The sequence below is a fragment of the Giraffa tippelskirchi genome, chromosome 5 (genome assembly GCF_054371585.1).
Source record: "Giraffa tippelskirchi isolate mGirTip1 chromosome 5, T2T-mGirTip1v1.2.pri, whole genome shotgun sequence".
Lineage (NCBI taxonomy): Eukaryota > Metazoa > Chordata > Mammalia > Artiodactyla > Giraffidae > Giraffa > Giraffa tippelskirchi.
In genome coordinates, this window is record NC_137279.1 from 86929308 (window position 1) to 86952237 (window position 22930).

General features: G+C 39.6%; 2 protein-coding genes, 1 long non-coding RNA gene and 1 pseudogene across 4 annotated transcripts in view; 2 read left to right on the top strand and 2 right to left on the bottom strand.

Moving 5' to 3' along the window:
* ATF6 (activating transcription factor 6) overlaps positions 1–3127 on the bottom strand; it is a 248846-nt gene extending 245719 nt beyond the window's left edge. Inside the window, exon 1 of one of the 2 annotated variants that reach the window (XM_081491627.1) lies at positions 3007–3127. In XM_081491627.1, the coding sequence (XP_081347753.1) occupies positions 3007–3058 (52 nt within the window). In that variant the 5' untranslated portion in view covers positions 3059–3127. Of the gene's footprint in view, positions 1–2764 lie in introns of both variants that reach the window. The other variant, XM_081491629.1, reaches the window with a different exon arrangement.
* A 7225-nt stretch (positions 3128–10352) lies between these two features.
* Positions 10353–17900, bottom strand: DUSP12 (dual specificity phosphatase 12). Its single transcript, XM_081491630.1, has 6 exons — positions 17533–17900; positions 16500–16613; positions 16294–16412; positions 15130–15226; positions 14636–14822; positions 10353–11299 (listed from the first exon to the last, which is right to left on the bottom strand). Exons 1-6 carry the CDS (start codon positions 17871–17873, stop codon positions 11138–11140), a joined length of 1020 nt encoding a protein of 339 aa, XP_081347756.1. The 5' UTR covers positions 17874–17900; the 3' UTR covers positions 10353–11137.
* Positions 13628–14041, top strand: LOC145506606 (small ribosomal subunit protein eS25 pseudogene; annotated as a pseudogene).
* LOC145506607 (uncharacterized) lies at positions 17453–21682 on the top strand. Its single transcript, XR_014054067.1, has 2 exons — positions 17453–18322; positions 21221–21682. It is a non-coding gene; the product is annotated as an uncharacterized LOC145506607 (long non-coding RNA).
* The last annotated feature ends 1248 nt before the right edge of the window (positions 21683–22930 follow it).

Genomic DNA, 22930 nt, shown 5'->3' on the forward strand with positions numbered 1-22930 from the left:
GCTGTTCCGAGTAAGCCATTTTTAATTATTCAAAGTTGTTAGAATCACAAGTTCTAATTACAGGATCTGATTTTAAAATTTCAACTGGCTAGCTTGTAATATAGAAAAAAAATCAGTGAAGCACCTGAACACCCAAAATGGCAACTCCCAGAAAAAGAACCCACATTCTACTGAGAAATGCTAGCAGAAAGTAACCTTTCACTCCAGCGCCTGCAAAACCTATCCTACTTACTGAACACCTGAAGAATCAGAAGTAAAATGTTCTATTAGAAGAAGATTTAACAGTGTCAAAAGAGAAGCTTGGAAAAACCATGGGAAATGGGCATATTCAAGGAGGGGCAGGGCAAGATACCCGAGCTGAGTCAGTGAACCGACTACAAAGAACTGAATGATCTGTTAAAGAACATTAAGAGTAGGAGTCAACATATAAGATTAGTCAAGAAAATGCAGCCTGAGTATCAGAAGACATAATAATGCTATCAGGAAGTATCCCAGTTATAGTTTAAGAAACATCATGAACATATAATAGTTGACTAGCTGAGAAAATATATCCTAACTACCCAATATACTAGATTCATTAATAACTGGAGGTATCTTGGTAAGAATCAAATCTGTAGAAATTATTTAGGAAAGCAATATAAAATAGTGACTAAGTTAACAGGAAATTCTGAAAGAGATGGGAATACCAGACCATCTGACCTGTCTCTTGAGAAACCTGTATGCAGGTCAGGAAGCAACAGTTAGAACTGGACATGGAACAACCGACTGGTTCCAAATAGGAAAAGGAGTGCGTCAAGGCTGTATATTGTCACCCTGCTTATTTAACTTATATGCAGAGAACATCATGAGAAACGCTGGGCTGGAAGAAACACAAGATGGAATCAAGATTGCCGGGAGAAATACCAATAACCTCAGATATGCGGATGACACCACCCTTATGGCAGAAAGTGAAGAAGAACTAAAGAGCCCCTTGATGAAGGTGAAAGAAGAGAGTGAAAAAGTTGGCTTAAAGCTCAACGTTCAGAAAACTAAGATCATGGCATCTGGTCCCATCACTTCATGGCAAATAGATGGGGAAACAGTGGAAACAGTGTCAGACTTTATTTTTTGGGGCTCCAGAATCACTGCTGATGGTGACTGCAGCCATGAAATTAAAAGACGCTTACTCCTTGGAAGGAAGGTTATGGCCAACCTAGATAGCATATTTAAAAGCAGAGACATTACTTTGCCAACAAAAGTCCGTCTAGTCAAGGCTATGGTTTTTCCAGTGGTCATGTATGGATGTGAGAGTTGGACGGTGAAGAAAGCTGAGCGCCGAAGAATTGATGCTTTTGAACTGTGGTGTTGGAGAAGACTCTTGAGAGTCCCTTGGACTGCAAGGAGATCCAATCAATCCATCCTAAAAGAGATCAATCCTGGGTGTTCATTGGAAGGTCTGATGTTGAAGCTGAAACTCCAATACTTTGGCCACCTCATGCAAAGAGTTGACTCATTGGAAAAGACCCTAATGCTGGGTAGGATTGGGGGCGGGAGGAGAAGGGGACGACAAAGGATGAGATGGTTGGATGGCATCACCGACTTGATGGACATAGGTTTGGGTAGACTCCGGGAGTTGGTGATGGACAGGGAGGCCTGGCATGCTGCAATTCATGGGGTCGCAAAGAGTCGGACACGACTGAGCAACTGAATGAACTGAAGTTAACAGGCTTTGGAGGTAGACAAACGTGGTTCTTATCCTGCTTCTGACACTCACTAGCTATAAGACTTTGAGCATTCATTTTCCCTCAGCTTCAGTTTCCTTATCTGTGCATCTAAGAGCTTAGCAGAGAACCTCACACAAAATGTTTAATAAATGACAACTGTTCCTATTGTAATAGGAATATATTTTCCAAAGCCAAATATATTTTCCCAAGCCAAATACAGTAGGCTTATACTGTATAAGATTATACTAGACTTATACTACTTACACTACAAGTACACTCTTGTAAGAGACAGTCTAGTTTTTACAACAACTCAGAAAATCTACCCAAGGACTGAAATAAATCTCTAACAGTATATAATTTAAGAGAAGTTCTGCCCTTGGAAAATCAAATGAGAACTTCAGTTCAACAAAGAGAATTGAGATTACACTCTTGCTACTGACAATGATGGTCCAGTGAAAAGATGAAGGTCACTCTGTGTTTCCCCAAAATTTTAAAGGTGATGAATGATGTAGGTTTGCTAAAGGACTCATTCAGGGAAGTATACAACCCCAAATTCACACTGGAGCTCAAGAACAGTGTAAGTACTACTCTGTTAAGGTAAGAATATTACTATTTTTATAAGGTAAGGATAAGTTTTCTCTAAACACTGGATGATAAAGCTTCTCTACTCTTATTTCAACTACATTCCATTCCTACTCGTCCTGCCACAAAGCCAAACAAAATATCTGTAATAAGCAAATTCAGAATTGTATCCGGAGAGCAATCAGGATTACACCCATTTATTAGCGTTAGGTGTAGATAAACAGCAACCTGAGGTCAGGTGCTACGGTGCTTTGCTTCTCTGCCAATATGGACATCAGGCTCGATCAATAGTGGAAGCTGAGAAAAGGATTCACCTTCTCTCAGACAAACCAATCGTGTGCATACACGCACAAACATTCCACGGCAAGCATCGCCCACATCGCACACTCTGAGAAAAAACCTTGCAGCCTTTTTGGTGGTCACGGCTATCCTGCCCTAAGCTTCCTAATGACGTCGTATTCGCCGCACCAAATCATCACCTGGTACTTTCCCAGAGGAGACAGCTAAACACGATAGTAATTCCAATCAGGCAATATTTTACACTCATGTCGCCAGGACAGACATCGACAGGTTCTGCTATACTTTACTAGCACCACGGACGGAAGCGACGAGTGACCCTCGCTTCCCCGACAGGATTCGTCCACACCTGTCACCGAGAGTGCGCGGAAGCAGGGAGGAAGAAACCAGGCGCCACCCCGGCACAGTCTCAGATCCCACTCACCCCAGTCTTCATCCGGCCGGTGAGGGAGTCCCGGACTAAAAGGTGCCTCCATGGTGCCGGCAACGCCAGCCGGCTCCCCCGAAACACACGTTCCCCTGCCCAGTAACTCGATGACTAGTCCTGGGACGGCGGCGGCGGGCGGACAAAATACCCCGTAACGCTGACGCGACGGTGGCCGATTGGAGACAAACTGCTGCGGCCGCACCAGGGACGTCTGAGCCTAAACTAGTTTTAAACAAATCGCTGAGCAAGTATTATTCCCTTTTGGAGTTTTCGGCATTTTCTGTTCTGCTGTTTTAAGGAAAAAAGAAAGACGCAAACACTACGTTGGTTAAATAAAATATATTAATAATATTTTGAAAAATAGGGGAAAACCCATTCTGAACATCGTCCCCTGAATTTCATTCCACAGTGGAGATACATCAAAACAAAATTTAGAGGCTAAGAAAGTAAATCTGGTTTAATTTTAATAACTCACTATGAATGGAAAAATTCTCCATATACACAAATGTGTGGAAGAAAAATACACAACAACTTTTCCACATTCGTTAGAGCTTCCTCTCTACTGGCACAGTATCTGAGATAAGCAAAAATACTATGAATCGTACTTCTAGAAAATTTACTTTTATTTAAGCAAATTTAAACAAAATAAATATAAAAGATGAATTTTCCAAAAATCAAAATCAGCTCACCGCCTTAAACATACATTTCCAAAGCATAGCACCTAGTACTTACCCTAAGACCTTTAATAATGTAAATTCCCAGTCTTTTTACTACTAAAACTTATGGATCGATTTTGTTTTAAAAAATCCACATACACCACAAACTCTAACGGAAAACTTGAACTGAGTTTGATGAAAGAGTTTCAAGACCGCTACTTAATAAAATTTCTTTTTAAAGCATTTCAGCGGTTGAACATTTAATAAAAGCCTCCACCTTAAGAACACGTATGTTCGATGCATGAGACAGGGTGCTCAGGGCTGGTGCACTGGGATGACCCCGAGGGATGGGATGAGGAGGGAGGTGGGAGGGGGGTTCAGGATGGGGAACACATGTACACCCATGGCTGATTCATGTGAATGTATGGCAAAAACCACCACAATATAAAAAAAGGAAAAAAAGAACACGTATACCTCTAGGACCAAGTGGAATCTTTCCCGGTTACTAAACAAAACAAGCACTTCCCAGAATCCTCAAAACTCCTTGTGGCTGGATGATTACTACGGATTACACAATCCGAAATATAAAGAATCGCCCTGGGACGCAAACCCCGAAAAAAATCACAGAATTATCTTACATTAAAGGTGATTCTTTCTGTCATCGGCTAACTAATCACTTTTCATATCAGGTGAAATTTATAAGATTTTTATTCTCACCCAACTGCAAATTCAAAAATTGCCACAAAAACTAAAATAAAACCACCAAGACTCTTGAGAGCAGTCTCTCAGAGCTATCTGAGATGCTGCCTTCTGGGCTGCAGTCCTCATTTTGCCCCAAATAAAACTTAACTCACAACTCTCAAAAAAAAAAAAAAAAACCACCAAGAATCTTCTATATCCAGCACATACCTTAGCCTTTTTTTTTTTTAAAGAAAATCGCCATGACTTAACTCCAGCAAGTTTTCGGTTTTTAATTTAAATTTTTTTATTTTTTATTCAAGTGAAGATAATAATAATACAAAACAAACTTTGTGTGCTTACCGCCAAGAATTAACAAACATAAACAATTTCCATTTTCACTTCAGATTTTTCATAAGAAATTAAACATTGCAGATTAAGTTGAGCTATATGGTTTTCCTCTGCTTCTTTTCCCTTCGTCGACACAGACAACTTCTATTACGAATTTTATGGTAACCGTTAAATCCATTTTTATCATGTTTAAATATGTGTATAGATGCTTATATTTAGTGTTGTTTTGGGGTATTTTAATTTACATAAACATTTAGCACTAGTCTTCTCCAAGTCACTTTTCTCATTCAACATTATTTTTTGATATGTTTTTATGGCCAACCTAGACAGATAGCATATTTAAAAGCAGAGACATTACTTTGCCAACAAAAGTCCGCCTAGTCAAGGCTATGGTTTTTCCAGTGGTCATGTATGGATGTGAGAGTTGGACGGTGAAGAAAGCTGAGCACCGCAGAACTGATGCTTTTGAACTGTGGTGTTGGAGAAGACTCCTGAGAGTCCCTTGGACTGCAAGGAGATCCAATCAGTCCATCCTAAAGGAGATCAATCCTGGGTGTTCATTGGAAGGACTGATGTTGAAGCTGAAACTCCAATACTTTGGCCACCTCATGTGAAGAGTTGACTCATTGGAAAAGATCCTAATGCTGGGTAGCATTGCGGGCAGGAGGAGAAGGGGATGACAGAGGATGAGATGGTTGGATGGCATCACTGACTCGATGGACATGGGTTTGGGTAAACTCCAGGAGTTGGTGATGGACAGGGAGGCCTGGCGTGCTGCAATTCATGGGGTCGCAAAGAGTTGGACACGACTGAGCGACTGAACTGAACTGAACTGTTATATGGCATTTCCATAAATTTTTTCATTTCCCTACTGCAGATGACACCGCCCTTATGGCAGAAAGTGAAGAAGAACTAAAGAGCCTCTTGATGAAAGTCAAAGAGGAGAGTGAAAAAGTTGGCTTAAAGCTCAACGTTCAGAAAACTAAGATCATGGCATCTGGTCCCATCACTTCATGGCAAATAGATGGGGAAACAGTGGCAACAGTGTCAGACTTTATTTTTTGGGGCTCCAAAATCACTGCTGATGGTGATTGCAGCCATGAAATTAAAAGACGCTTGCTCCTTGGAAGGAAGGTTATGGACAACCTAGATAGCATATTTAAAAGCAGAGACATTACTTTGCCAACAAAGGTCCGTCTAGTCAAGGCTATGGTTTTTCCAGTGGTCATGTATGGATGTGAGAGTTGGACGGTGAAGAAAGCTGAGCGCCGAAGAATTGATGCTTTTGAACTGTGGTGTTGGAGAAGACTCTTGAGAGTCCCTTGGACTGCAAGGAGATCCAATCAATCCATCCTAAAGGAGATCAGTCCTGGGTGTTCATTGGAAAGACTCATGTTGAAGCTGAAACTCCAATACTTTGGCCACCTCATGCGAAGAGTTGACTCATTGGAAAAGACCCTGATGCTGGGTAGGATTGGGGGCAGGAGGAGAAGGGGATGACAGAGGATGAGATGGTTGGATGGCATCACTGACTCGATGGACATGGGTTTGGGTAGACTCTGGGAGTTGGTGATGGAGAGAGAGGCCTGGCATGCTGCAGTTCATGGGGTCACAAAGAGTCGGACATGACTGAGTGACTGAACTGAACTGAACTGAACTGATGGACATAGATTTTTTCATTTCCCTACTGATGGACATTTGGATGGTTTCAACATTTTACTGTTACATAAAATATATCCTCGTATGGGTATCCTTGTGCATATATGCAAGAATGTCTTTTAAGGTACTTGCTGGCTCATGAAGTAGGAGTACTACTATTTGCCAAATAATACCAATTTACACTCTCATTAGCAGTGATGAATTCTCACCAACGCTAGATGTAAATCAGACTTTTATTTTTTGCCTGTGAAGGGTGTGACTATAATTTACATTTCCCTGACAATTAGAAGTGGTTCATCTTCTCATCGGAGAAGGCAGTGGCACCCCGCTCCAGTACTCTTGCCTGGAGGATCCCATGGACTGAGGAGCCTGTAGGCTACAGTCCATGGGGTCGCTAAGAGTTGGACACAACTGAGCGACTTCACTTTCACTTTTCCCTTTCATGAACTGGAGAAGGAAATGGCAACCCACTCCAGTGTTCTTGCCTGGAGAATCCCAGGAAAGGGGGAGCCTGGTGGGCTGCTGTCTATGCGGTCACACAGAGTCGGACACGACTGAAGCGACTTAGCAGCAGCAGCAGCAGCATCTTCTCATATTCATTAAACTTTATTTCTTCTGTGAATTGCCCATTCATATCTTTTATAAAATTTCCTACTGGATTTTCTTTCTCTCAATAATGTATACATTTAACCCGTATGTATGTAGCAAATACTTTCTCTGAGGTTGACATTTGTCTTTGTTTATGGGATTTTTGTCCTCTAGGTTTTAATTTCAATGTAGTCAGATTTATCAATCTTTTGTTAATGATCTCTGCTATTTGTATATTGCATAAGAAATCCATCCCTCTCCTGAGGGAATTTTTCTCTCCATATTTTTATAGTTTCATTTTACACATCCTTTTTTTAAAAAAAATTAATTCAGTTATTGCTGACATATAGTAACACTATTGACTTTTATACAGCAATTTTGTATTCAAAAACCTTACTGAATTATGTGCAGTCAAATGCTCAACCACGGAGCTATACCCTCCTTACTGTAAATCCTCTAGGATTTTCTGTGCAGAAAGACTTCTTGTATGTAAACTTAACACTTTAAAATCTATTTTTTATTTAACATCATTTTAGATGAGGTGAAAGTCGCTCAGTCGTGTCCAATTCTTTGCGACCTCATGGACTATACAGTTCATGGATTCTCCAGGCCATAATACTGGAGTGGGTAGCCTTTCCCTTCTCCAGGGGATCTTCCCAGCCCAGGGATGGAACCCAGGTCGCCTGCATTGCAGGCAGATTCTTTACATCTGAGCCACGGGGGAAGCATATCATTTTAAAATTAAGCTTTAATATGGAAATTTTCAAGCAAACAAAAGATAAAAATCTGGGGAATTCTTAAGTCTTCATTTGGGGGAACTCCTGGCAGTCCAGCGGTTAGGAGTCTGCATTTTCACCACCAAGCACCTTCACTGCTGTGGTTTGGGTTCAGTCCCTGGTTGGGGAGCTAAGATTGCACTGTCCAGGGCCAAAAGAAAACAAAAACCTCATTTGTTCTGTAAATTTTTTCACTTGGTGAGTCTCCTGATTGTAATATCTAGAGGCTTGATAGGTTTTGGGGTTTTGTTTTTTTCATTTGTTTCTGCAAATTCCCTTCTTTGGAGACTTTTTTTTTAAGAAACATCAATGTTCATTAAGAAATATGCTGTTTGTAGATCTTTTTAAGTCATACCTGTTGAATGTTATCAAATAACTTAATTCATTTGCTTTCAACTTAAACCCTTGGCAGAGAAATAAAATTTCAAAGAATTTTATGTCTAGATCCATACCTAGGACTCTACTCTGGCATCTGGTAATGTCTCTTCCCACAGGTTAAGAATCCATGATGCCAAAGTGATGTGCCCAGCCAGGACATATATCCCTCTCCAGACACACTTCTGACACACAAATAGCTCCACACCTGGCTCAGGCCTCTGACGTCCTAAAGAACTATGACAATAGTGTATGCCAGGAGTGTAGACAGCTTAGAAATGTGAGGTTAGGAGTCCAAATAATACATATGCACAGGGTCCCCATTGACAAATCCAGGGGTAGGGAAAGATGGACAGTCTGTGGGTAGGAGCCAACTCTCACTGCACTGCCATATTTTGTCACAAAACTCCACAGTCAGAGAATTCTAAATTCAAACGTCTTCCGGGTCATTATGAAGATGTATTTGTCAAGACAAGAGATTAAAACATTTTAATAGCTTAGTAGCTTTAAGTTTTAAATATTAAGACAAATAGAAAGTAAACTTCAATTTTGTACTGTCTGAATCCTTCCAATGTTGGTAGAATGCCTGACTAGTGAATTTGTAGCTTAGTTAAAAACTGCATTTCATCAGTAGTATTAGATTTTACAATCTGACTGACATTTTCAGTGTATCTTCAAGACAAATATCACCCTGAATAGTGAACTCAAACAATAAATATAGAGGTTAAAAGCTCAGATTTTGGAGTAAGTCAAATCTTACTTCTAACCTAGGTTCACTAGATAGCTATGTAACTTTGAGAAAGTGATAATCTTTCTGAGCCTCAATTTTGACTGTAAAATGGGAATAGGGTCTATTTCAGAGATGTTTTGAGGATTAAGTATACATTGTTTAGGATAGTGACTGGCACAAAAGTACTCAATTAATTGCGGCTATTTTAAGAGAAATTGTTGACTGCTAGTAGCTAGGCACTATATAAAGTTCTTTTTCAGCACTGTATCACAAAAATCCTCGGAAAAACTCAGATGTGGATCCTATCATTATCTCCATTTTAGGTAAAAACAAATTAAAGCTAATGCAAATGACCTTTCAAACAATCCTGTCAGGAGAGCAGAGAATATATTAATCTCAATTCGTGAAGACGAAAAATGACTCAATTTTCAAAAGACCTGCTCACTTCCAAGAAGATGGTCATCAGTGGAGCCAGATTAGAGCCACGAATAATTCTACTTCAGTACTGTTTTCACTGTACCACACCTCCTCTGAAATAAGGTTAATATTGCTGTTTTCAATATGTAAATCCAAATGTTTCACACTGGTATTCCTAAATATTAAAAAGAATTCTTTTTTGAGAACAAAGGCATAATGGATTTTCTATCCATCCCCCACCCCCTGCCAAAAAAGAAAAAAACAAAACACTGAAAGACTTTAAATCTGAAAATCTTGCTTAGAGGGTGTTTCACAAAACTTCAAAATTTGCATAAAGAAAAGTCATGTATCCCAAAACAATTCCTCACTGGCAAATACTAATTATCACTCAAAAAAGATACTATTTTTTCAATTCCCCTTGCAACAATGTAAATTACAAGGCAGAGGTTTCATCTAGTTTGATCAATGTATCACCAAATTGCACACAACAGGTGCTTAGTAACTATTTACTGAATTGACAGTTATAAATTCAAGTAAAATTTATGTCTGTGTCAGATGCCAGTGTCATGGAAGGTAACTTGAACAGTATGAAACTGCTGCTACTCAACTACTTTTTACCTACAAAGAGGTAAAGGTTCAACCTAACTGTTTTTAATAAGCTTTCTGGAAAACATTACAAAGTAAAGAGGTAAACAGCTATTATGAAAGCTAAGATAGAAATGGAGAAATTTTTTCTCCTAAGAAAAATGTATTAAATGAAAGTTGCCAAAGGCTCCAGGTCCTATTCGGAGATACTCTCACGAGATAACTGTAAGTCTCACCCTTTTAAACAGGATGGTGATTCACATTTCTTGGTATTTAAAGTAACTTCCATGTTGATGTTTATGTACATATAGATACACTCACATATGAAGATATGCAAAATGTATTAAGAACATGGACTACTTTATTAGCTAATTCTGATCTCATGTAAATGTTCAAGCATCTAACCAGGTGCAAGTCTAACTATTATCAATGAGTAAAATAAACTCCTGTCTCCAGAGATCACATTAAAAAGCTAATCTGGACATATTACCTTTCCCAATACTCTAACACACCAGGCTACAAAGGTGATTGATATGCAGTTATTCCACATTTAATTTTCTTCATCATTAGAAACATACCTAACATTAAGCAGATTTCCAAAAGTATCTTAAACATGTTTTTCTAAAAACTCGAATAACTGGGATTTCAGAACAAAAATAGAAAAAAGACATTTTAGTCAGCATTTTACTGATGTCCTTTCCTTCTACATTTCCAAGAAAAATCCAGACTTATGTAGCTTTACTAATGTCCCTTAAAAGAAAATGTCAAAACACATCCAAGCAAATTTGCTTTACATTTCTAGAAATAAAAGGATGTCGCTTAAATACGACAGTTTTAAATTTGGGGGCATTATTCTGTCCATCTAGACCTGAAGAATTCATAACTAACATTCCAAAAATCACAACTTTAAGGAGGTGACATATGTATAATTATGGCTGATTTGCATTTTTCTACAGCAGAAACCAACACAAGATTGTAAAGCAATTTTCCTCCAATTAAAAAATAAATTTTTTAAAAAGATGAGAAAAAATATTCCAACTTTTAATATATATGAAATAAAGAAAGTATCCAGGTTATAGAAGATTTTAGTATCAAAGTATAATTCACATGATTAACAAGTTCTGATTTCTATACAAAGTATTCTACTTAGACAGTATAAGCAGTTGACAATGTATAGTTTCTAAGTAACATCACGTGATTTTATCTTCTCACATTGCAAATGAAATGTTAATGGCCTAAAAACTATACAATCTGCCACCAATGACAACAAGGAAGAGTGGCACATATCAGCAAGTTATCAAATGTTAACAAGTTCATATTTTTCTTGTTTGTGATCCCAAAACCGGCAGCATTTTCATTTCATCCACTCTGTTCTTATGTATTTGAAAAGCAGGTGTTATCCATCTACCACATGAGCACTGTTCACCATACCAGTTGAAAGAACCCAACTTGGCATTGCATTTGGGGCAGAGAAGCTAAAAGAAAACAGATGTGTTACTTTTTCTTTCACTTTTATATAAAACAAGTAATTATCTTTGGTATATAAAACAGTAAGACATGGCTCATACCTTCAAGGAGTTGATGGTCTAATCAGTGAGATGAAATGTAATGCCAATTTACTATAACAGACAGTAGACTACAATAATTGTTAAGTATGTTGTACTCTGGGAGTGTAGAGAAGGAATAGATTAATTCCAGAATGAAAGGAGAAAGGTGAAGACTGAGACATGAAACAGAAGGTTTCATGACTGTGGCATGTATGTTGACTTGTACTAAGACTAGAGCATTTCAAGCAAACAGTACAGTAACATGAGCATACCCGATCCATACTTTAAATATAGTGTCATCATAAACAAGATGAGATAGAAAAATCTTTCATTATCCACACACCATATTATGTGTTTACCTTTAAACCAACTATAAAGAAAGTTTGTACATAAAACTCAGAACTAAAATTGATTACATAAATATCTAAAAGTTTTTAGTTTGACAAAATATACCACATTCCTCAAAACAATTAAACAGAGTTACTGTATGATCCAGTAATTCCAATTCTGAGTATATACTCAAAAGAAATAAAACCAGGGACCCAAACAGATATTTGTATACCTATGTTCATAGCAGCATTATTCCCAATACCCAAAGAGAGGAAGCAACCCAGATATCCATGAACAGATGAGTAGACAAACAAAATGTGGTATACACATAAAATGGAATACTATTCAGCATTGAAAAGGAAGGAAACTCTGACACATGCTACAACATGGATGAACCTTGAGGACATTATGCCAAGTGCAATAAGCCAGCCAAAAATTTATGAGGCACCTGGAGGAGTCCCATTCATAAAAGCAGAGAGTAGAACAGTGGTTGCCAGGAACTGGGGAGGAGAGGGTGGGGGATTAGTGTTTCATGGGTATGGCATTTCAACTGGGGAAGATGGTGCTGATGGTTACAAAATGTGAACGTTCTCAATACTACTGAATTACACACTAAAAACAGTTAAAATGGTAAATTTATGTTATGACTATTTTACTATAATTTTAAAAAACCACGTTCATAATATATGTATGTCAGGCCACTTATGCTGTATACCTTCAACTTACACAATGCTGTGTATCAATTATATCTCAATAAACTGGAAAAAAAAAACAACTGTGCATCTCAAAGCTGAGATAAGCAACAGACTGGAGAAAACATCTGCATTACGTGAAACATTAACTCTAGACTATATAAACAGCTCCTAAATTTCTTAGAAAAAGACAAAACCCATAGAAATGGGCCAAGTATATGAAGGAAATTTTCTGCAAAACAAAGTATAAATGGCTGATAAGTACATAAAGATGCTGGTCTCAGCAGCAGTCACAGAGATTCAAATTAAGACACCTTAGGATTAACATTTTTCATCTCATAGACAGACAAAACCTTACTGATTTTATAATATCCATATGCCAAAGGTATGTGGAAATGAGTACATGCATTCAACGTTAGTGAAAGGCAAATTTGTGTGGGCATTGTTAAGGTCAGCCCAGAATATTAGTAAAATTTAAAAATGTACACTCTTCAAGCCAGGAATTCCACTTTTAGGTATATATTCTATAAGAAAATAAATGTACAAAGAAGTATGCACAAATGTGATCTAGAATATTTCGCAAAAAAATAAAATAAATCCCTTTATCTTGGGTGCTTTCCAGATTAAATAAAAGCAGCAAGGGAATTCCCTGGGCATCCAATGGTTAAGACTCCATGCTTTCACTGCTGAGGGCCAGGGTTAAATCCCTGGTCAGCAAACCAGGATCCCACAAGCCACAAGGTGCAGCCAAGATAAATAAAAGCAGCAAGGCAAAAACATAAGCCACAAAAGAAAAAACAGATAAAATGGACTTCAACAAATAGTATCAAGAGTAGGAAGTGACTGCTGTACAAGGTTTATTTGGTAGTGATAAAAATGGTGACAGATTGTAAAACCTGTGAACATACTAAAAACCACTGAACTGTACACTTTCCATGGGTGAATTATATGGTAAGTGAATTATATCTCAATAAAGCAGCAGCATCTGAAAACATGGGTTTGAATATAGGGTACCCCCTTCTAGGCAAGACATTAACTAATGTAGATTAAGTTTCCTCGTGTATAAAATGTGAATATATATCTGCTCTATTTTATAAAATTATTGTAGTCTTCAAATTAAATACAGTGAGAGTTTCATAAAATACTCACTATACAAACTTAGATAATCTTTAAACATCATTACATCTTAGATTAAGAATATCTTTAGCCTTTTTGTCCGACATCTTAGCGAAGCGGCAGTGGTCGCAGGTGCTCTTCAGGCTTCGCTATGCCGCCCAAGGACAACAAGAAGAAAGATGCCGGAAAGTCGGCCAAGCAAGACAAAGATCCTGTGAACAAATCTGGGGGCAAGGCCAAAAAGAAGAAGTGGTCCAATGGCAAAGCTCAGGACAAGCTCAATAACCTAGTCTTGTTTGACAAAGCAACATATGACAAACTCTATAAAAAAGTTCCCAACTATAAGCTTATAGCTCCAGCTGTCGTCTCTGAGAGACTGAAGATTCAAGGCTCCCTGGCCAGGGCATCCCTTCAGGAACTCCTTAGTAAAGGACTTATTAAACTGGTTTCAAAGCACAGAGCTCAGGTGATTTACACCAGAAACACCAAGGGTGAAGATGCCCCAGCTGCTGGTGAAGATGCATGAACAGGTCCCACCGACTGTACATTTTGAAAAATAAAACTTGATTAAAATAAAAAAAAAAAGAATATCTTTATATTAATATCAAGTAAATCTAAAACAGAGTTGCAGCTGTCACAGGATGGTCATATGAGCTGCATTCTTTAGAATTAGTAAGAAATGAAAAAGAATCTTGTAACAAACATATAAAACTGAAAGAATCAAGAAAACAGAGATACATAGAGCCAAAAGAGAAAAAAGGAAGATTAAGAAGAAATTTTAAATCTAACTTTAAAATCCGTGATTTGCCCTACTTCTTACAAAGCTGAAGTTTTGCTAAATATATTCTAGTTTGTCTTAATTTGAAAACATATAAACAACAGCCTTAAAAGGAATTAACTGAGACCAAAAGCTCTCAACCAAAAAGTGGATCACTATTTTAGATCACTTGGTTTTTATTTAACTAATTTATCTTTGATAGAATCTTGCCTATACTACAAAGATATAATCTTTAGAAGAAAGCAGTTAAGATGGAGTAAAACACTAGTTAAAGTATGGTTTAAAATGAAAGAAGAAACAAAATACAGATGACATAATAAAACTAAAGAAAGTAAAATGTGTTCTCACCTGTCCATCCATCACTCCCAACAAAGTGGATTCCATCCACTGTACAGGTTCAATGAAATAAGATGTACATTGAGCCTGACTCCCTGTGGAAAGCACAGGGGATGGTGTCATCCTCTTGTGGGCAAAGGCTATAGGACCACTTCCTTCGTTATGATCCAAAATGCTAGAACTTCTAAATAAAGATCGCCTGCAACCCCCAAACAAACAAAAACATTAATGATTTCCAAAAGGACGAAAAAATAGATTAAATGTGCAGTATTTCTTAGAGGGCAAATTAATATAACATTGATTATGCTATTTTAATTTTTGATAATCTCCTCAAGTAACCAGATAACTTTTAAGAATTCATGTTCTTCTTGAAATCAGATCTGAATATGAAATTTCTGTATTATTCAATTAAACAAATTCTTCCTATAAGATTTTAAGAAACTGAAACTTTCAGTACTTTTCTACTGAGACAAAATAAAATATCCAAAGGATACAAAATATTTTACCTGCACTTTCTACATTTGTAGAGACCCCCATCTTTCAATCCTTGTGAAATGGCAGATGGGTCAACAGCAAAGAGTTCTTGAGGTAAGTTCTGCAATTCTACGTAACATAAAACGTATCCATTTGTCAAAATCAACTCTGCATTTTCGGACAAAATTCAGTTTGTGTCAAATTGAGGCAAGCTGCTCAGTGGTAGGAGAAGGCAATGGCACCCCACTCCAGTACTCTTGCCTGGAAAATCCCATGGATGGAGGAGCCTGGTAGGCTGCAGTCCATGGGGTCGCTAAGAGTCGGACACGACTGAGCGACTTCACTTTCACTTTTCCCTTTCATGCACTGGAGAAGGAAATGGCAACCCACTCCAGTATTCTTGCCTGGAGAATCCCAGGGACGGCGGATCCTGGTGGGCTGCTGTCTATGGGGTCGCACAGAGTCAGACACGACTGAAGCGACTTAGCAGCAGCAGCAGCAGCTCAGTGGTAAAGAATCCACATGCCAATACAGAAGATGCAGGTTCGATCCATAGGTTGGGAAGATCCCCGGGAGAAGGAAATGGCAACCCACTCCAGTATTCTTGCCTGGGGAATCCCATGGACAGAGGAGCCAGTCCATGGGGTCACAAGAGAGTCAGACACAACTTAGCAACTAAACAACAATCTCAGAAATTAAAAAAAATCTCCAGTGTTGAGAAATGAGGATGATGTAGGAGAGCACAGTGATGCAGCCCTTGGCTTCCAGGCACAGACTGACTGACTTCAAATTCAAGCCAGCCATTTACAAACCATGTGACCCTGAACAAGCTATTTCTTGCTAAACCATGGTTTCAAGATGAAATAAAAGTACCTGTTTCAAAAGTGAAATAATGCACCTGAAGCATCTGGTGTCAGAGTAAACCACATCTAGAAAGGACTGAATGTGCTGTGCTTAGTTGCTCAGTTGTGTCTGACTCTTTGCGGCTCCATGGACCATAGCCCACCAGGCTCCTTTGTCCATGGGATTTCCGAAAGCAAGAATACTGGAGCAGGTTGTCATGACCTCCTCCAGGGGATCTTCCCAACCCAGGGATGGAACCCAGATCTCTCGCATTGCGGGTGGATCCTTTACCCAGGCTGAGCCACCAGGGATGCCCAGAAAGGACTGAATACATACTGCCAATTATTACTTACCTGGATACTTCTCTGTAACCTTTTGTAAACGATATTGTTTATAAACTGCACTTGAGGTATCTACTTCACAGCCCATTGCCTGGTATAATTTCAGTTGCCACTCAAACCCCTCATTCATCCTGCAAGGGCAAACAGATACAGAGTTAAATTTTCTTAAATAAAACTGCATCAAAAAAGCAGAATTATTACCGTAACAAGTAACTCACTTGGCCTCTGGCTTGACAGTCTTAAGGTTTTCATAGGCTTTTTCAAAGGTAAGCTGGTCAGTCTTCATCATAAAAGCAGTTATTACTGTCACACTTCGACTGACCCCTGCATGACTGAAAAAGAAACCTTTAAAATATCAAATAGCAACAATTACAAAAACAAAAAAACACACCCCCTATAAATGGTAAAGTTTGGGTCCACTTCTTGTCTGCTTCTTCTACTCAAGTAAATCCTTCGCCTCTTAAATGCTACTGCTGTACAAAAGAAGTATTCCTTTATTTCCTTATTCATTTTTAATTCAGAACCATGTGAATGTATTACCTATTGAAAAATAATTACACTAATTTTTTAACATCTTATAACGGCTTCAGAACAAATCTAAATTCTTTTGCTCTTGGCTTTAAAAGCCCTGGAGATCTGGTCCCAAACTTCTATTTTATCACTACCTTATGTACTTGATGTAATATTTATAACAAAGGCTGGCTGTAAAATTGCTGACTCAGTAAGCGTAAACTGTTGTAATTACACCCTTTCTGTCACTGCTACGTCCTAATCAATTTTTCTCTCCCCAAATCTCCCCTACATCGGCCACGCCTGCCTCAAACAAAAACAATGAAAATAACCTGCTCTCCCTCTGAAGTTTGAATAACCTTAACCTCTGTTAATCTCTCTTACTACACACCTCGCATCCTAGTCTGCATTTCCTCAGTATGTGTCTGGCTACTCGAGAAGAGATTTAAACTCTTTAGGTGCAGAGACTTAGTCATTTATCTGAAGATTCCTCCTGCCCTCGAAAGCTCAGCGGCTACAGAATGAACCAACACAAACAAAATGAATGAAAAGCCTGCGCGTCATCAGGGGCCCGTCTCCTGCCCACTCCTCTCTCTGACACAAGCCTACGCAAGAGGGAGCTGGAGGTTCTAGCGGTCCGACAGCCCTCTGGTCCTCTTCTGGGCCCTGGGAGGAAAAGGGTGAGGGGGGGCACAGTGGAAGCGTGGCGGGGTTGCTCTTCCCACGGACCCGACCACTCACCAGTGCACCAGCACCGCGCGGCCCTCGGCGCGAGCCTGGACAATGAAGGCCACACAGCGGTCCAGATGACTGAGCAGGTCGGTCTCGGGTTTGTCCAGCGCTGGCACGAAGAGACTCCGTAGACCCTCGACCCCAGCCCCCGTTTTGAAGTTAGGCTCCTCCGAGTCCACCGTCAGCACTGCCGTGACTCCCGCCTCCCTCAGGTGGTCTGGCTCCGCGACGGCCGCGGCTCCACCCAAGAACAGCCCCGGACGCACTTCCAGCATATGCCTGGCAGAGCTGACCCGGCTCTGGCTGCTGAGGTACTCGCAGTCATGGCTCCCGTCCTGCGCCTCCAACATGGCGGCGCCCAGAGGCCGGGCTGCGGCGGGCTCTACCATCGAGTAGGCAATCGGCTAGAACGTCCTTACTTTAGGACCAGCCGGGCTGAGTTGCGCCGCTGCTGCCTCGGAGGATTTCGTCGACAGCGAGAATGTGGATTTACTGGGGAAGGTGACGTGACTTCGGCCGGGGCGGAGCTAAACCCCATTCTCAGCGGCTTCTGAACCCTAACGCAAATACCTACAGGGTTTCTCAGGCTCTTAGTGTTGAGATTTTTCTGGATTTCTGCAGGAGCAGAAAATGGATTCGAGTTGAAATGATGGTCCCACCAACTGAATCAGTACCATAATCTTATGCATTTGAAATACAACACTTTTTCAGTACCTATGAAACCATTTGTTTGTAGTTCTTCTCTTGTGACTTTTTACTTTTTTTTTCTTTTTGCCCCCCCCCCCTTTTTTTTTTACTGGTATGTGACTTCTTGTTGGTGTATATTATTCTGTATATTTGAAAATATTGATCCCATGGTTTTGTGTCGGTGCACTCCAAAGACCACCAAGAATCCACGTGTAGTTAAATAAATTGAGTTTATTACTCAATCATGAACTGTAGAATTTCGGAAAATGCAGGTCTTAAGAGAATGTTAGGAAGATCCTATTACAGGATTTTGGGCTTCCCAGGGGGTCGCTAGTGGTAAAGAGCCCACCTGCCAATGCAGGAGACTTAAGAGACCTGGGTTCAATCTCTTGGGTCCAGAAGATCCTCTGGAGGAGGGCGTGGCAACCCAGTCCAGTATTCTTGCCTGGAGAGTCCCATGGACAGAGGAGCCTGGCGGGCTACAGTCCATAGGGTCGCAAAGAGTTAGACACAACTGAAGTGACTTAGCATGCATTACAGGATCTGAGCTTATATTAGATGAGTCAGGGCTAAGGGGCTATGGAAGCTCTGGATTGGATGCTGTCAGGAAGTGGGGGTGATTCTATGATTCAGTATGTTAATAAATCTTACCCAAGGGAAAGAAGGCTAGAGAGACGCTAAAGCTGTAATTGGTCAAGAAATAGCAGTCATGGTATTGGCATAAAGATGGAAACATGGGCCAACGGAACAGAATAGAGAGCCCAGAAATAAACCCTCACATATATGCTCAAATGATCTTTGGCAAGGGTACCACGACCAAACAATGGTCTTGTCAACAACTTTTTGGACATTACACCAGAAGCAATAAGTGGGACTCTATCAAACTAAAAAGTTTCTGCATAGCAAAAGAAACAGTCAACAAAATGAAAAGGCAACCTACAGAATGGGAAAAAATATTTTCAAACCATATATCTGATAAGGAGTTAATATCCAAAATATATAAAGAACTCATACAACTCAACTGCAAATAAAAATAGAAAATGGGCAGAGAAACTGAAAAGAGATTTTTTTCTAAAGAAGACATACAAATGGCCCACAGGTACATAAAAAGATCCTTAATATCCTTAATATCACTACCCAGCAGAGAAATACAAATAAAAACCATGATAAGATATCACCTTACACTAATATGGCAATTTTAAAAAAAAAAACAATAGGTAGCATGTTGGTGAGGCTGGTGGAGAAAAGGGAACCTTTGTACATTGTTGGTGGGACTATAAATGGATATAGCTACCACAGAAACTGTATGGAAGTTCTTCAAAAACTTAAAAAACAGAGCTACCATATAATGCAGCAATCTGGATATATGTCCAAAGGAAATGAAATCAGAATCTTACAGAGATATCTGCACTCTTACGTTATTCACAACAGCCAATACATGGAAGTGACCTAAATGTCCATCTAAGCATGGATGGTAAAGATGTGATTTATATATTATAAAATATTATTTAGCCAAATGAAAGTAGAAAATCCTGCCATTTGTGATAACATGAATAGAACTTTGAGAGCATTGTGCTAAGTGAAATAAGTCGGAGAGAGAAAGACGAATATTGCATCGTATCACTTATATGTGGTAACTGAAAAAGCTAACTCATAGAAACAGAATAGAATAATGGTTGCCTAGGGCTGCAGGGCGGAGAAGGCAATGGCACCCCACTCCAGTACACTTGCCTGGAGAATCCCATGGACGGAGGAGCCTGGTAGGCTGCAGTCCATGGTGTCGCTAGGAGTCGGACACGACTGACGTGACTTAGCAGCAGCAGCAGCAGCAGGGCTGCAGGGAGGGAGAATTGAAGAGTTGTTTTTCAACTGGTATAGAGTTTCTGTTTTTCAAGATGAAATAGTTAAGAGGGTAAATTTTATGTGTTTTTTCATCATAATGTTTTTTAAATAGCAGTTAGTCATTTTAGCTAAAATAGAGGTATGTTTGGTATTTTGTAATTGCACAATGTTCATGCTCTGTCTTATTCAGACATAATTATGCTGGTCTTTGTCTTACTTCATCGTGATCTCAGAGTTTCCTTGTCTGGTGTTGATTTTCTGTGAAGTTGTTTATGTTCAGCAGGAGAGGGAAAAACACCTAACTGTGAGTGCCTGGCCAGCTGTAGCAACACTAAGGACGATCTACTTCATAGTACCAAGCCAGATCCTGGTTGCCAGGGCCTGCTTTTCTCTTTCTCATATATGACTTTGTGATTTTCAAAGAGATTGAGACTTGGGGCAGGGACACCTGACCCCCATCTAAGTCAAATGGAGGAAGCAGCAACTACTTGTGCTTGGAAACACTTAAGTGGGGAGCCTGTAGGGGTAGAGGAAGAGTGGTATCTTCCCTTACTCTCACCACAGGCTCTGAACCTCTTAAGGGTAAGGACTTTGCCTTTTCATCTTTGTATCCCCCGCCCCACAGAATCTGGGCTAATTGTGCTGATTATTCCATCTTTTGAATGTTAGAAATGAAAGGGAGAGGAGTACCAGGAAAGACACTGTATACTTCCCTTTCAGTGTCATATCCTTCCCCATCCCAAAGACTTTATCTCAAAGGCTCACTCAGTGTTTTTGCTGCAGTCATGTTAGCAATCTTCTGAGCCCTTGGTTGAATCAACTCAGCCTTTCTCACTTTATGGTCCTGGAAACATCTCCTGTGTGTCAGGCTCTACAGTAGATGTTGAAGCTACAAAATGAATAAGAGTCTTTGCCCTCGAGGAACTTAGAGAAAAACTGGAGTAAAAGATAAATAAATAGCCTAATAGTGTTTTGACAAGAGCAAGGGCAAATCACTAAGAAGAATGCCAGGGATGGGCATATATGGAATATATGAAAAATACTGAAATATATGTATCAAACTGTTAACAATGGTTATTTCTGGGAGCTGACATGAGGAGACGTACATGATAGGGTTTATACACTTCTTCCTACATAATTTCTTAATTCACTTCTTTCTGTGTAACAGCACATGAACCGTGAACTTCCAGATATTCAAGCTGGATTTAGAAAAGGCAGAGGCACCAGAGATCAAATTGCCAACATCCGCTGGATCATTGAAAAAACAAGAGGGTTCCAGAAAAACATCTACTTCTGCTTTATTGACTATGCCAAAGCCTTTGACTGTGTGGATCACAACAAACTGGAAAATTCTTCAAGAGATGGGAATACCAGACCACTTGACCTGCCTGCTGAGAAATCTGTTTGCAGATCAAGAAGCAACAGTTAGAACTGGACATGGAACAACAGACCGGTTCCAAATCAGGAAAGCAGTACGTCAAGGCTATATTGTCACCCTGCTTATTTAACTTATATGCAGAGTACATCATGAGAAATGCCTGACTGGATGAAGCACAAGCTGGAATCAAGATTGCCAGAAGAAATATCAATAACCTCAGATATGCAAATGACACCACCCTTATGGCAGAAAGTGAAGAAGAACTAAAGAACCTCTTGATGAAAGTGAAAGAGGAGAGTGAAAAAGTTGGCTTAAAACTTGACATTCAGAAAACTAAGATCATGGCATCTGGTCCTGTCACTTCATGGCAAATAAATGGGCAAACAATGGAAACAGTGACAGACTTTATTTTGGGGGACTCCAAAATCACTGCAGATGGTGACTGCAGCCATGAAATTAAAAGACGTTTGCTCCTTGGAAGACAAGCTATGACCAACCTAGACAGCATATTAAAAAACTGAGACATTACTTTACCAACAAAGGTCCATCTAGTGAAAGCTATGGTTTTTCCAGTAATGATGTATGGATGTGAGAGTTGGACTATAAAGAAAGCTGAGTGCCGAAGATTTGATGCTTTTGAACTATGGTGTTGGAGAAGACACTTGAGGGTCCCTTGGACTGCAAGGAAATCCAACCAGTCCATCCTAAAAAAAATCAGTCCCGAATATTCATTGGAAGGACTGATGCTGAAGCTGAAACTCCAATACTTTGGCCACCTGATGCAAAGAACTGACTCGTTGGAAAAGACCCTGATGTTTGGAAAGATTGAAGACGGGAGGAGAAGGGGACGACAGAGGATGAGATGGTTGGATGGCATCACCAACTCGATGGATATGAGTTTGAGTAAGCTGTGGGAGTTGGTGATGGACAAGGAAGCCTGGCGTGCTGCAGTCCATGGGGTTGAAAAGAGTTGGACACGCCTGAGCAACTGAACTGAACTGTATAATTTGAATCTTTTCAAGAAGTATTATTAAAATTATTCATTGTTAACAATCATAGATATTTACATTCTGGAAAAATGGTGAAGGGAGAGAATTAAGGGTTAATCTCCTAGACATTTTATTAAGGTAGCCTAAATCATTCCGTCAGCTTTATTAGTTTTCTGTTGGAAATTAGATTTTCTTCCTCAACTCCTTAAAATGAATGTAAGTTCCTTCAAGGATGGGAGTAGGAGACATATCTGAATTGTTATTGAATAGTCATATAGCCTAGCTCAGTGTTTATCTGTATCTGGGTGAGTAATACCTCAATTCCCAAAGCTGAAAAGGATTTATCAGCTTCTATATTTGTATACCTAGCCACTAGGTGGCACCATGTGCCCTTTTGAAAAATATATTTTATTAACCTCTCTTAAAAGGGAGAAACGCATATATGGCAACCTGCAACAAAAGCCAGATATTTGGCCCAAGGAAAGAAATTTGTCTTTAGAGAGGGAGCTGG

Bases quoted from the DNA above. Each gene is read 5' to 3' on its own strand.
- DUSP12 (XM_081491630.1), bottom strand. From the start codon at position 17,873: ATGTTGGAGGCGCAGGACGGGAGCCATGACTGCGAGTACCTCAGCAGC. The intron at 15,227-16,293 runs GTAAGTAATAAT...TATGTTACGTAG, and splicing joins GGTTACAGAGAAGTATCCAG to AATTGCAGAACTTACCTCAA. The intron at 11,300-14,635 runs GTGAGAACACAT...GTTTTCTTTTAG, and splicing joins TGGGAGTGATGGATGGACAG to CTTCTCTGCCCCAAATGCAA.